The sequence below is a fragment of the Aptenodytes forsteri genome, unplaced genomic scaffold (genome assembly GCF_000699145.1).
Source record: "Aptenodytes forsteri isolate BGI_AS27 unplaced genomic scaffold, ASM69914v1 Scaffold15, whole genome shotgun sequence".
NCBI lineage: Eukaryota > Metazoa > Chordata > Aves > Sphenisciformes > Spheniscidae > Aptenodytes > Aptenodytes forsteri.
In genome coordinates, this window is record NW_008795129.1 from 19,679,601 (window position 1) to 19,694,829 (window position 15,229).

General features: G+C 40.5%; 1 protein-coding gene across 1 annotated transcript in view; it reads left to right on the top strand.

Moving 5' to 3' along the window:
- The window catches only part of SLC18A2 (solute carrier family 18 member A2), a 30,762-nt gene that overhangs the window by 635 nt on the left and 14,898 nt on the right, over positions 1 to 15,229 (top strand). The window contains exons 2-6 of the mRNA XM_009277907.2: positions 62 to 211; positions 1,932 to 2,283; positions 10,000 to 10,058; positions 12,001 to 12,084; positions 14,896 to 14,988. Coding sequence (XP_009276182.2) covers positions 62 to 211; positions 1,932 to 2,283; positions 10,000 to 10,058; positions 12,001 to 12,084; positions 14,896 to 14,988 — 738 coding nt within the window. The remainder of the gene's footprint in view (positions 1 to 61; positions 212 to 1,931; positions 2,284 to 9,999; positions 10,059 to 12,000; positions 12,085 to 14,895; positions 14,989 to 15,229) is intronic.

Consider the following 15,229-nt stretch of genomic DNA (forward strand, 5'->3'; position numbering starts at 1 on the left):
GCTGCCGCCCGGGCTCCCCGCCTTGTCCCGGCGGCCCCTAATGGCCTTTGTCTCTCCGCAGCGAGAGCCAGCGGCGCAGGGACGCGGGGACCATCTTGGGGCGAGCTCAGCCTCCTCCGCTGGCTCCGGGAGAGCCGGCAGTCCAGGAAACTAATCCTGCTGATTGTGTTCATCGCCTTGCTCCTGGACAACATGCTGCTTACGGTAGTCGGTAGGTAGAATGGGGTTCGGGTTTTTTTCCCCTCCCGGTTTATGCCAGAAACAATCTCCAGTGGCAGATGTACTCCCTGAGCGCATGATTAATGCTCTCAGACCAAACATTTTCAAGCACTGATTTTTTTTTTTTTTTTCCCCTGAACGCGAATGATATTCCGGGCGTTGCAAACACACTGCCATATACATTAAGGTTTCACTTTATTTCTATGGTAATTGCTGTATAAAGAATGGTATAAAAAGGTCTTCGTAATTCTTTTTTTTCTGCTGAACGCCACTAATACTTCACGGAACGACAGATAACAGTATTTTTAGCTCATCGTCGTTTTTTCTCCTGTGGTCACGCAACTGAAACAACAGGCTAGATAACATTGGAGATGCCTGTTTCCTTGCGATAGTTCCTCTTTCCCCCGCATTGGTCTTAAAATGATAGGTTAATAAGAAAACTGTCTAACTGGGTTTTAAGAAAAGCACTTCTATGAGTCAGTTTAATAAAATAATCCAAGTTTTGATGCAACTTTTACTGGCTTCAGTGGCATAGTGTCAGGATTTAGGAATCTGCTCAAATAAAATGCTTGAACATTTTTCACTGGTATTTTTAGAAGTCCTCATATTCAAATGTTTACATGAATTTAAAGAAAAGGGTTCAGAGAAACTAGTGGTTCATGGATGCACGCACACCCGCATGAATGCACATGCTTCTCTCGGAAATGAATCGGGCTGTGCAGAGACGTCTCTCAGACGATGCTGCAGTGTCAGCTTCTGAATTGGACTCCTGAATTTCTTGGGGGACCTCAGCTTAAAAGCTGATGCCACAATGTAGACCTTAGCTAAAAACATATATATTTTTAGCAGGTCGATTTTGGATTTTTTTTACATGAATGTACTTTCTTACAAAGTTATTAACATTTAATTACTTATTCAGTAATATGTATGCTAGAAGCCCTAGAAATTATTACAGTTTGCAGACTTCTTGAAAGAGTGGGCTTTTTCAAGAAGAGATGCAAGACCAGAAGGGTCATTCTGTCACTAGTGTTAAATTGAATGAACCCGACATCTGTTTTCACAAATTCTGAAATGCTAATTTCAGAGATAGATATTAATGCAATTAAATTGCAGCTAAGATCCTAAAGCATATAAAGAAGGTCCTTTCTGGATGATCTTTTCAATGTAAATGTTTAAAAAATAATGAGATGTAAAGACCAACACATTAGTTCTGATTACTTAATATAGGAGTGTTACGTTTTTTTCCCTCTTATGGCTGTTACTTACCAATATTTTTGTCGTTTATTTTAGAAATGTGTTTTATTACATTTTTTATATTTTGGTTTCATATTTTCACAATCTAATAAATGGATTTGTGCAGTCATGTGCAACAAAGAGACTCTGCAGACACGGGTTTTGATACTTCTTATATTTTGCTTTCTAGATGATGTCTGTATAGAAAACCTTATATTTATGAAAACTGGCACAAAATAAAGACAAATGTAAAATAACTTTTTGTTTTAAGCTGCCCTTCTGAGTTACGGGTGTGTTTTTTCCCAGGAGCAAACTTCTATTTCAGTTCTGTGTTTCCACCGTTCAAAATCCTTACTAATGTGCTCTGTAGGAAAGGCTTCTATTTCCTGATCAATGGCAAAGCAAACAAGAAAACTTGGTGATTCCATTTACAAATAACCTGATAGTAAGATGCCAATATATTCTATTTGTTTTTCCAGTGCCAATAATTCCCAGTTACCTTTACAGCATCAAACATGAGAAAAATGCCACAGAAATCCAGACTGCTAAGCCTAATGTAGTCTTAACAACGATGGACAATTTTCAGAGCATCTTCTCCTACTATGACAACTCAACGATGGTTACTGGAAACGAATCTGATAAGACACAACCCAGAGAGTTACATCATACTCAGACAGAACAAATGATAGTAAATGTGACTCCTTCCCCATCTGACTGCCCTAAGGAAGATAAGGACCTGCTGAATGAAAATGTTCAAGTCGGTCTCTTGTTTGCTTCAAAAGCAACAGTGCAGCTAATCACTAACCCCTTCATAGGACCGCTGACGAACAGGTATGTTATTTCTGCTACGTTACTCAGTTAGGATTTTATACTCATGCTTTAGTCCGGACTAGCATTTCAAACAAAGTATTTTTAATTCTGTTGTGGCCCTGGCTTACTGGCCTTCTCACTTTACCTGGAGGAATATTTTAGTGAAATACATTTGGTGAACACTTCTAAACACCGACATCCTTTCCAAAATAAATTGGTAAGCTGCACATGAGCCATCTGCTACGTTCAGTATCGTACACTTTTTCTCCAGCTCCTGAGACCTCAGGTTTTTATAGAAACTTTTGCTGAAATGGTGTTGAAACATCTTCAATTCAGTTGTATGGGGCCAAAAGACATTACAATGTAGTATTTACAAAGCACTGTGAATTGGTGATACATCTGTTACACCTACATTAGGCAAACATGATATTGAAACTGTAGGCAGGGTTCAGATCCCTCCCTTGCTGTCATGGAGATGCGCAGCTCTTGGTGTGATTTAGTATTCAGTGATTTGGGGTCGTGTGAGGTAAGAATCAGTGGGAAATTCGCGTGGACTTCAGTGAAAAATGAGCAAGTGTCAAACTTTGCTAATGTCATGTTCATCACCGAGTTCAGTGGATCACAGATTTCCATCAGTAGATGATCTAGCCCAGCCTTCAAACTGTCCTCTCTAAATTATTGCATATATATGATGTCTTGAATGAAATATGTTTAAATGGTACTTTATAGAAAATCTGTTTGAGCCAGGATCAAGGGTATAAGCACCGATATCAATGACTTACACCCCCCCACCCAAAATCCAAGCACTAATGATGTTTACATGGAGATTAAAAAGTATTTATAATATCATTTAAATGTTTTATGTTAATAATTAATTTGATTTTACTGTTAGCATTTTGTGTAACTGTTCCCCACAGAAGCAGCTGCAGTCCTCCTAAACAGAATAGGAGATCAGTCTCTGCAGGAAATAAACTCCAAATTGTATTTAGTCAGGTCACTAATTTTCATATTTCTTACTCAAGCTGTTTTTATAAAGAAAAATTTTTCCTTTCAGAAAATAATACGCAGCAGAAATTGTCCTTGTAAAACACTTTTGTTTAAGCAGTCAATGCCTTGCATATGTGACAACACCCAAAACAACCAACGCACTTTAATGCTAGATATTTCAGGTTTTGAAGCCAGAACCACCTTTCTTAGTTTTACAGCTTATATATATATATATTGTCTGAGTGTTTAATTTCAGTCTGATAGAAGAGTATCCAACTGAGGGCTAAGCGGCGGTTTGACTCACGGTGTTATGAATTCAAAACCTGTATTCAACCTGTGGAACTGATCTAAACACAAAAGCTTTAAATGAGATAGACGGTTTCGTTTCTCTCTCATTTCACCTTATCTCCTACTGCATACCACCTACACAGATATAAGTACGCCATTGCAAAATTACTTTTCCACAAATATTGCTGCAAGTTGAGGAGGAAAACAGATTTTGTTACCTGGATTTTCTGTATCGTTTTGTGAAGATATGATAGCTCATCCACAGGCAAAGTAACATAACGTCAAATAATATTTTCATAATAGTTCTTTAGGTATTCTTCTAGATTTTCCTAAATGTCTGAATTATTGCCCTATTGATATTTACTTTTCTCTGTTAGTATCATCATTTCCACAACCTGCCAAACCAGGAGAAAGGCAATAATACGCTCCATGTTGTCGACGACTTTTTCAATAGCGCAGTTACGTCATACTGTAGATATGATCTCCACTCTTTCTTTGGTAGACATCTGCCTACGTAAGAGGGTGCATGTCCCTGCCGATGCCTCTCCATGTGTCTGCACATCTCAGGACCGGAGTCTGGTGCTGCCTGTGCCAAGGCACGGGGTAACACCTCTCCCCTGGAGCCGGCTGCCAGGACATGCGTGATACATTCTTAGGTTTGGCAATGGGGCAGTAGATGTTCTTGTAGCATTTCCCTTTGCTGCTGTTAGGAGCAGGGTGGCAACACACCAGTGTGAACATTAGTGCTGTGAGCTGAGATTTCCTCCTGGAAACATCCTACAGTTTTTTTGCACGGGGCCGAGTGTGTGACTGCAGTCACAGGGGCAGGTTTGCAAGCTCAGTTGCCCAACAAGTGCGAGAAGAAAAATCAAGGAGCCCATCATCTCAGCATCCTGTGCGACAAACTCTTCTCTCGTACAGCAGAAATGAGTGCCTTAGTGGCAAAGTGGCCCTCAATTAGATTTAAGGATTACTGATTTTCTTTCATGTGTTATTTGTATCTTGGTACCAGTATCTGCCTTTCTTCTGAGAAATGTTTAGTGGGAAATATCAGTTAACACATTTATCAATTAACTGTAGAAGTCATTGGCAACATCCCCCTAAAGTGGACATTTCCTAATAGCAATGTATATGATCAGTTAAAAAGCAGTGTGAAAACTGTGATTATTATAAATGAAACAGAAAATATCTGAGTTATCATTATAAAGACTCTTCCTTACCACTGATAAGCTGTTCAGCGATAATTGTTACTGCTGTTATTACTTTTGCAAAATTTCAGCAAAATATCACAGCTTAAGGAGAATTGGTTGCTTAGTTCAAGATTAGTGTGCAGTTTGTTAAGATGCCCAGTAAGTTTCTTTTTCAAATAGGTAGCACACTGTGTTCGTGTTTTTTTATTTTTCAATCAAATACAGTTTTTCAGGAGTGGTTTAGATTTTTAATCGAGTATGGAGTTACTGGCTTTCAGTATGCACTGGCTTTGAGTGCTTGAGTTTGTACAGGATGCAACAGGATGTTCTATTCATATGAGTCTGTGCCAATTATGACTTTATTTTAGGTTTTCTGGAAGTTTTGTAGGCTGCTTTTCCCTTTTTCTATAACTACTGGAGGTGTAGATTTTTTAAAATAAATTTCAAAATTGGTGTCATTCAAGAAGTAAGTTCTGCTAAAAATATTTCTTATTTAAAGCCCAGCTCTTTCCGTGGAATACCAGACAAAACATACACCTGGCTTAGTGAACTGGTTTGCAGTTCATGAAACAACACAATTTACCCTTGGTCTAACAAAGTCCTAGCAAAGGAAACGCCAGGTGATGGCTTTGCCACAGGATGTCAACAACACACTTCCCACCATGGCACGGTTTCAGGGCAGAGCTGATAAGATGCTGTGGCTCAGATGCACATTATGTTTTTCCTTGTAGTGAAATTGGTAAGAAACTATACAGATAGCACAGCACTTGATACAGGGCACTTTGTGAGGAGTGTGCACTGGCAAGGGGAGATTGAAGGCTCTGCCTAATCCTTTCCAGTGAAGAGAACGGGCAAAAGGCTGCTGTGCCCTCTATAACTAACTGATTTGCTCCATTATTTTTTTCAAACTCTTACCAAGCTCTATGAATGAGGCTGTGAGCCCAGCTGTGCTAGCCCACAATCCACTAGAGCCAATGAATGTCTTCCCTGCCATGTCTCTCTCTCCCTTTATTTATCAGTCTGAAAAAACATGTCGTTTTAACCTTGTGCTTATCCATATTGTCCTCAAAAATAATTTAAAAATAAACAGATATTTTCGTCATCATTGTTACAGCAGCCTGACTACAGCTTTGAACTTCTTTGCATGAGAGACAGAGTGGCTAGGACCATGGTAACTTCATGACCAAGATACATGCAAAGAATGAGGCAGAGAAATAAATAGCATTTGTAACTACTTAGTTACAGTTCAGTTCCTATGTAAGCTTTCCTTTTAGGTTTTGGCAGGTGATTGAAATGACCAGTTCTGCAGGTTGGACAAAGCCCCTTTGCCTACCCTGTGCTACAGCACGGAGCATGAAGGTGGAGAGTGCATGGACCACACTCCCTGTCCCTGCTGACCCTGCACGTTCTTCCTTACCTTCACACACATTCAGCGGTTCATTGGTTCATAACCTCAAGGAAAATATTCTTCTTGCCATACGTCCTCCCCAGTCTTCACTGGCAGTGAAGAAGATAGCCAGACTGCCAACCAGGACAGACTTAACAAGGGGTGCTCACAGTCGTACCGGTGTAGCTGTATAACAAGGTTGAAATCAGTGGATTTGCAGCACTGTAATGAATGGATAATTAGGCTCTAATCCACAGCTCCTAACCTGGTCAGTGTAACCTTTATTCTACTGCTGCACAGGACCCATCAGTTGGTTGTCTTATTGTAGGGTAACCTTGTTAATGGGTATAATCCACTTCCAAACAGTCCTGCTATCTGGGGCCAACGTGGGACTGAAACGGAGCAATTTAGGCGTTCTCCATCAGTGGCAGCCTTTCCTCTCCCTCCTTCAACTAAAAACTCCGGCTTTTTCAGAGGTCAGAAATACTTGTAGGAAGCACTTTTAGCTGCAGGTAGCCTTAGTGAAACATGCTAGACTCTGCTTCAGATTCTCTTGGAGGGTTTTGAAAGGAGTGCCCAAGAAAATCACATGCTTGAGCGTGGTAATGAGAAAAAAGAAGAGAAGACAGGCTGTAATATTCTTTTGTGTTGCACACATGCAGAGGAACAAAATGTAGAGATAACTGTGAAGGAGTATGCCATGTCATGGCCAAGAAGTAGAAACTGCATATTCGCAGGTTTCACATGGCAAGAACATGAATGGCCCAGGACCAAGGGACAGAATCACTGAATAGTTGGCTGTTACAGGTAGCGCCTCTCCTTTTTGTGATTATTTGTGTTATACAGTGTAATTGTTCAGCAAAAATTCCCAGTCTGTGCTCTCTAATATCTGTTGGACAGATCAGGGAATGCAGCTGCAGATTAGACATTTGTGGTAGCACAACTGCCAACTAATTAGTGCTGCTATTTCAGGAGGAGGCAGGGTTTGCTAAGATTATTCAGGAAAGGACAATCTGCATATCTAACTAAATGTCAGCTGGATGTGGGTAAGACTGTCCCCTGAGCAAGAGCAACCATGACTTCTAGAAGTTCAGCAGTCTCATGCAGGGGCAGCACACCAGAATCATGCATCTCCAAATTGTGGGAGAAGCTCCAGGCAATTTTTAGCTTTTCAGAGGATTATAATGACTTGTTTAATTCAGCACAAATGCATGGCCTGTGCTGACCTGTATAGCTTTGCATCATCTTGTATGATGGATCACTGGCAATGCAGACTTCGGCTGAAATGACTAGCTGTGCCCACACAGAGTCTAGTTCTGAAATGATTAATTTCTGTGTGGAGGAAAAGGTATGTGTTAGACCTCAGTATGTGTGATAAAGCATCGTGGTCTGCTGGGTAGCAAGGGTAGGACTGAGTTCTGCTCTAGTTCTGCCCTCGTCACCCTCTGCTATGTATTGCTTCACACGTTGCTGTGACCCTGTTTGTCCAACATAAAGGAAGAATAATATCTGTGACTGCAAAAATTAAGAAAAATGCTTGAACAGTGTTTCATTGAGCATTAAAAGTGACTTCCAAAATACTTGTTTTCTTACAGCCTTCAAGCACCAGAAACTTTCCAAGTGTAGGAAGCCTATTGGAAGAATTGAAATCTGCTTTAGCTTGACAGAGTATCATTTAGAACTAGTTTGATATCCCTTCTCTTTGTTTAACTCATTAATGTTTATGGAAGATCTCACAGCTCATGTCTATGATCTAGCGATGGAAACGTGAATGTGGGAGCCAATCTGGATGGCATTTGTCTTCATGCAAATAACTGAATTTTAATTCAGTGCACTTGTAGCAGAAGCAAATTGCTGTCTCATGGCCCCTGTGTCAGTCTAAGAATTGCTTGATTTCTGTACTGAAATGAGACTTCTTCCCCACAGTGTCCATCCTAGATACCTCTGGGATGGCCTTGACAGACACAACCCTACTTTACTTTGCAATGGAAGAAGGCGTAAGGACATTCAACTTTTGCTTTCATACCACAGAGAAAGATGATATAGCTCACCAACAGCAGTAGCCATACCTGCAAGGTTTTTTTTTATCTGTACTGCTATCAGTGCTTTCTTTAATTGAAAAATTCAAAATCAAAGCACTTATGGTCAAACTCTCTGTGGCCTGTTCTACCTGAGCCCACTGGGAAGGGAAGTGCCCACTTCAGTTCTGAGGCAGGCAAGAAGTTGGTAACAGGTAATTTTTTATTTCCTCATGTACATAGAAACACCAGTGGCGATTAGCATCCCATTGTATAATACCTACTATACACACAGCAAGAGAAGAGACAGGCTTAGAAAAATCATCCACTTGAAATAAGGCAGACAAAAAAAGGTAATATTACTCTCTTACAGGCCAGGTATCCAGGTGCTGAGAGATTAAAATGATTATCATAAGGCCACAGAGGACGTCTGTGATAGTGCCAGGGATTTAACTTGCTTTGGAGATACCAGTCTGGTTAAGTACCACAGGAGTAACTAGTCTTTTCTGGATATTTGTAACACCCACTTACAAATTTCAACTAGAAGAATCTGCGCACTACGTTTTTGTCATATTTTAACGTAGTGATGATGTTTAAGGCAAAATTGTTCTTTATTAGAGATTTCTGTGGTGTGTAGAAATGTGCATGCTAGATTTCTTTCATTCACAAAACTCAAACAAATGTTACAATGAGACATATAATGAGCATCGCGCCCTGCACTTCAGAGAGTTTTCCATTTTCCAGGGTCCTTAATTGTATAAAAACTGTATTAACAAAAAAGCAAAGCTCAGAATAATTATTTTGGCTTACCTATGTCACGACTGCTATTATTAAAATTAAAAGGACCATTATAGACTCTTCCATTATTTGATTGACCGACTTCAGCCAAAACTGCCACTATAAATGCTCAATGCTGTCAAATCATTGGAAGCTGAAGTCAATCAGTACTCCTTTGAAAAGCATCATCCATTTTTGAAGAATGTCTTTGCAAATGCATTTGAGATGCGCAATCCTACAAAAAAAGAAGCCGTGAATAAAGTGTGCTGAACAGAATACACAGACTGTCTTCAGAGCTACCTGGGTAGTGTTTTTGATTCTAGGGTAGATTTTTAATGGCGTGAAAAATAGTATATTGTGAATGTTTTGTTGAAACTTCAGTTTTAGCTGCTCAAAAAATGTATTTGTTTTCCAGACAGAAAATCTTTTATTTCCTGGAAACTTGAAAATACTTATAGCAACCAGGCATTTCTACAGGCTGTTTAGAGTCCTAATGAAGAAGCGGGCTGATGAAGGAAGCTTTGATCAGCTCCATTTTTACTCCTAAACCCATGGAAAGCAAAAATATTATTTTCAGGCTCTTTGGGACTCTTCCAGTGCTCCTGGCTGAGGCAGAACTTCCAACAAAGCTGATGACAAATTTTTCCAGTAAAAAAGCCATTGGTTTGACTGTGTCTCATTATACTCATTGTCTCAATGAGGATGGAAACAGATAAGCATTGAATCACTACTGGGATATTTCAAAGTTCAGCAAGCTCAGACAAATCTTCCCTTTTCATATCCTTGGCAACCTCATGGAGGCCCAAAGGGGCTTTATTGGGAACAATTACGATGGAACGAGAACAGGGCAATCAGATTCTAATGAGAGGAGGATCTGTTCCAGGGATTTCAGATACAAAGTCTGCTGTGCCAGATGAAAAGCCATTTGTAACATGGACAAATTTGATCATGTGGTCCACAATAAATAGTTCAAAGCCTACCAAGGAACTACAGGTTGGGTTTTTGCGGTGTGTGCACTCATGTGAGTAAGTCTAATTCAAAATGTCAGTGAGGCAATCCCAGAAATGTGAATGTTCATTTTGTTTTCCAGAATAGGCTACCAGATTCCACTGTTTGCTGGCTTCTGCATCATGTTTGTGTCAACAATCAGTAAGTGTCCACATCTTATTTGGTCTGGCCCAGATGCAACTTCTAAATAAATGATCTATAATAATTATCACTAGGAATTATTCTTGTTGATGTAGAGGGACTGATTTCCAAGGAAAATTTAAGGGTGGCTGCTCCATGTGGATGGTGGTGCTGATGAGATTTGTCAAGTATGCTTTTATGAACGTGCTCTAAGGAATTCACCACCTTCCATCCCACCTCGGTGGGTCTCTTCCTTAGCTGAATCTTTCTCCCAGATTCTTGTAATCTGGAGCAGTGCTCAGACAGTTTTAAACAGATAGCATGGGAGGGCTATCAGCCATGAGAGGGCTATTTTGCAGGGTCCTTAACAACTAGCTATCGTAGGGACTTATCAAAAGATCATGAGGCTGCAGTGGCTCATGAGTAGAATATGAGTCAACAGTATCATAGCGTCGCTAAACATCGCTGTGGGATGTGCAAACAGGAGCACAGCCTGCAAGTCAGCTGAGATAATTTGTCTGCTCTAAATGGCACTGATAAGGCCTCAGCTGGTATTTTATGTTCGGTTTTGGTGTGGCCCTTGAAGTTGTGGCCCAGATGGAAAGAGTACAGGGAAGAACGTCAAGGATCATTAGAAGCCTGTGAGGAATGGTGAAATAACCTGGTTTGCTTCAGAAGGCAGATGTAAAACATATCAGAGTCTATGACAAAAAGGAAGGGAACAAACAGTTTTCCATGTCCACTGTACGTAAGAGAAGGAATAACAGCTTAAAACTGTATCATCAAGGGGACTGGGGTGCTTGAGAAGATTACCTGGTCTTAGAGTCACTGACAACTCTGCATTTTAGGAACATGTAACACAAATTTTGATCGGGATGGAGATAAGAGTAATGAGCCTAATTCATAGCATAGGGGAGTACTGTTGATCTGCTGACATCCTTCCTTCTTTCATTTTTCTTGGTTTTTCTCTGTCCACGTGGGTCGGGATTTTTGTAAGACCTGGTGAAAAGCCTGAGAGGCACAATGCCACAGAACAGGTGGGAGAACTGCATGTGGATCTTGTGTTTAGTTGGTGCATAACAGCTTCCCCCAGCTATAACCTATCTGGCAAAATTCCTTAGGTGGCCAACAGATAAGAGCTGAAAAAAGCTTTTAAAAACTCACTGTAGATTTAATGACACTGACCATGACACAGGCTTTACAAGCAGAGATGTGCTTGGGTTTCTGGGACACTCCTACTTTCCAGTGTTGTGGATGGGGAATTTAGCTGGACTGATGAGTGCAGCATCCAGGGGCTCTGTCCCAAAAGGCAGAGTGGAGCCCAGGATAAAATCTCTTGGGGAGAGATAGAGAGGCACCTCCACTGGTGCAATTTCTCTGGTGGTGTGCTGTTGGGAAGATTAGGAACTTCCTACAGCCCTTAAATGGGTGGAGCTGGCTTCCCTGCACCTTCAGCCAGCTGTGCTGCACAGCATCTATTGCAGAGCTGGCAACACCAGGGTAAAACCTCTCTCCACCCATTTGCTTATTGGAGGAAACAGCACGTGCATGCATGCAGGTACGTCTGTGTTAAATCCTGCTTTCCCTGAATGCCTGAAGCTTCAGACTAGGCAGCCTTAAATGAAGCAGCGTGAAGAGGCAAAGCTGGAAAGAAAGGTCTTATTACTCCTTCTGTGTGCAGCTGAATCAGAGCAGGATGTAATCAAATCCTAAGTAATTAGTTAAAACTGCTTGTGCACTTGCATTCGGTGTTACCAGGAGGCTTAGACACCTGAGAGCAATTCAACACTGACACATCTAAATGCAATAAGGGAAAATAATGCAGTTAGCATTGAAAGTGGCACAAGTCACTGTAAACACTTGACTAAATTGCATGAAGTTTTTGTGATCGTTTCAAGAAATCTAACTTTTTAACCTAGTTAGAGTTAACCTAATTTTAAAAATTTACCTGTTTTTTCTGTAGTGTTTGCCTTCTCAGGAAGCTACACATTACTGTTTATTGCCAGGTCCCTTCAAGGAGTGGGTTCCTCTTGTTCTTCTGTGGCAGGTAAGAGAAGAGATGAGAGAGTAAAATACAGGTCACTGATTCTGTAATTTTTAGTAATTTTCTAAATTGTATTTTGTCTGCACTTACAATAATTAATACAAAAGTATTAAATTAAATCAGTTTCACTTTTTTCCTCTCCCTTTCATATAAAGTACTCAAAAGCAAATGTCTTTTCAGACTTTCTTGGTATTTGGGTTGCAGTAAGGTAGAGCACTAAATGAACTGTGCTCTCCCTGGGATTTCTGCATGTGCGTCTTCAACATTGTACATTCCTTTTTAACCATTTTAAAGGTCATCAGGAACTTATGTTGGTACTTATTATAGTAGGGATAGCAGCTCTGACTGTTACTGAAATTTCTGTTATAAAATGTCGTTTTCAAGGATTTACCATGCTGTCTGCCAGTTTGGACTCAGGTTACCTGTACCAGATTTCCAATACAAGGTTGTAAGTTTTAAATGAGTAGGTGAAATGGAGTATGGGTTTTCAGCCCAAATTGTTCAACCATTACTGAGACTGGAGAAAATATCATTTGTTAATGTTAGAATGTTTCACACTCTTTCCTTTGAAAAATTTCCCATGATGGCAGCAGGAATATGAATTTGGCTTGGGAGGGGAGGTGAAGAGAGCTTTTTTGTCAAGAATGTGTCTTTTGGCTTCCTCAGGAAAATTCTCCCTTCCAAGTTGGACTGGTCTATAAGCAGGGTTCACATACGCTCCATAGAAACTTAACAAGAATTTGGCAGCCGGATTCTTTCTAGGTTCCTTTTGCAGGGATTTTGCTCCAGCCCACATTTGGGCAGTGCTGCTTGGGGCGGCTGGGGAGATACAATGCCTCAGACTGAGCTTTCGAACTGAGAGCAAGAAGCACCTTATGCTTAAGATGGGTTTGAAGCTGTGCAACAAGCACTAGTTAAGCAGAGAGATTTAAGCCTGGATGAGTAGTGGGAAAAGTGGGGATGTGGTTAAGGGAGCAGGCAGGGGCTGGGATGAGGAGCCAGGGATGGGGAAGGCAAAGACAAGCAGGAGGGGTAGAGACGAGAAAATCCATCTTTTTTCTTTGTACAAGTTATGGTTACAAGTCAAGCTTTCCAAAGGGAAGTAGTGCCAGAATCAAAATGATTGTTCAGCTTTAACTCAGTCCCTGTGCACATATGTACTTTGAGATACAGTTCTTAGATGAGTGTATGACTCTTTTTTTCACAGACAACCTGCAAAGTAGAGCAGAAAAGGCCAAGAGACCATCTAGTCCACCCCCTTCCTGAAGGCAGGATCAGCTTTGTATCTGTCATTCCTCGTGCATACTTGACAGGCATATTCTCAGAAGCCTTCAGAAACGCCCTCAGCATCTAGCTTTGTGCTTAAGTACCTTTACTGTCAGGAAGGTTTTTTCTGATGTCTCATCTAAAGCCTCCTTACTCTCATGTAAACCTATTTCTGCTTCCCATACTTGAGAGAACACGAAGAACAGTTTCTTTTCTTTATCTTTGTGGCTCTTTTCCATGTTGCAAGACTCTTATCACATCTCACTTCGGTTTCCTCCTCTCTGGTTTTAAATTGAAAGTCCTGCAGTTGTCCCTCACAGTTATTTTTATAAGCCTTTGCTCATCCTCATTGCTCTTTTCTGGATAGTGTCTAGTCACCCCCACCTTTCTTCCTGTGCTGCACCAAAACCAGACCCAGCACACAGAAGCTCGGACTCCTTACAAGGGCCAACGGCAATGAAAATCACTTCACGTATCTCACAGGCAAAGGAATTTTTCTGTAGTATTGCTGCCAATCAGTCGTTTACCACCCCTGCATTTGTGCATGTAATCATTCCTACCTAAATGTAAAACTTTGTGTTATCTTTGTATTGCCTCCTATTTTTTTCCAGAGTATTTCCCCAAATCTCACAAATTCATTGTGAATTCTGATATCGTTCTCTAACTTGCTCTTCAGCTGTTCATGCAAACAATTTGATGTCATCCACAATTTTCAATAAGCATGTTAATCCACACAGGACCTCTGCTCTTTTGATGCACGTGATGGATGGTATTCACTTAAAATGATCAATCATGCAATATTTTGTTTTCTTTTTCTGTGTAGCTGTGGGCCTTATTTACTGAGTCCTACTTAAACCTTGATTTGAAAACAGAATTATTAATTTCTATGAGGACTCTTCTGCAGCGTTTATATCTACTGCGTCCGAGTGCTTCACAAAAACACGAATTAGGCTTCGTGTTTCCTTTTGTGAAATGAAGGTTTATCATCAAATGCAGAAGCGAGGCACGTGAAGATAAAGGTCAAAAGAATCATTTAATTTTGGATGTTGAACTTGAAATACTCATTTTCAAAGTAATCAGCTCTGCATAATACCTCATGCCCAGAGCACAGTTAGCACTGACCACGGTTACAGCTGGGAGTGGTCACCAGACCTTTGTGTCAAGCACGCGGAGTATAAATAACAGATAGTGAATACTTGTCAAAAGCTTTGTTTCTGCTAGTTGAAAAGCATCATCTAAAAACTCTGAGACAAAGACAGGGACAAAGAATCTAGCAAATCAGGGCATCATTAAATTACCTGAGTAATACTGTACAATAAAACATGGTCTTGGAGACCATTTAAATTGCCAAATCCCCTTTTGCTTCAAAGTGAGTTCTATGGGGAGGGAATATACATATTTATATTTTTTTATATATTTATGTACATACAGATACCTGCTGTCGTCTCTGTAAAATGTTTAGTAGGGCTGGCAAATGATGACCATAAACTGTGGTACACAGATGCCTAATTTTGTGTTGTGCTTTTTTCTTTTTTTTTTTTAATTTAGGGATGGGTATGCTCGCCAGTGTATATACAGATGATGAAGAGAGAGGCAACGCAATGGGAATTGCACTAGGAGGCCTTGCTATGGGAGTATTAGGTCAGTGAGTTGGAGGCTCTGCTGGCAAGAGAAACCACCCCCAGCCTTCCCAAAGCATGTACTTGTGATCTATGAAAGCATCGGAAGAGTCTCATCGAGCGTAATGTTATCATGCCGTCTCCAGATTAGATTCATGGTGCATGTTAAGAATAGTTTTTCCCACAGCAGCACATTTCTTATGCGGATACATGTCAGGCAATAATCTCTGAGATGTTTGGGTTTTGTTTACATGGAAGAGTAT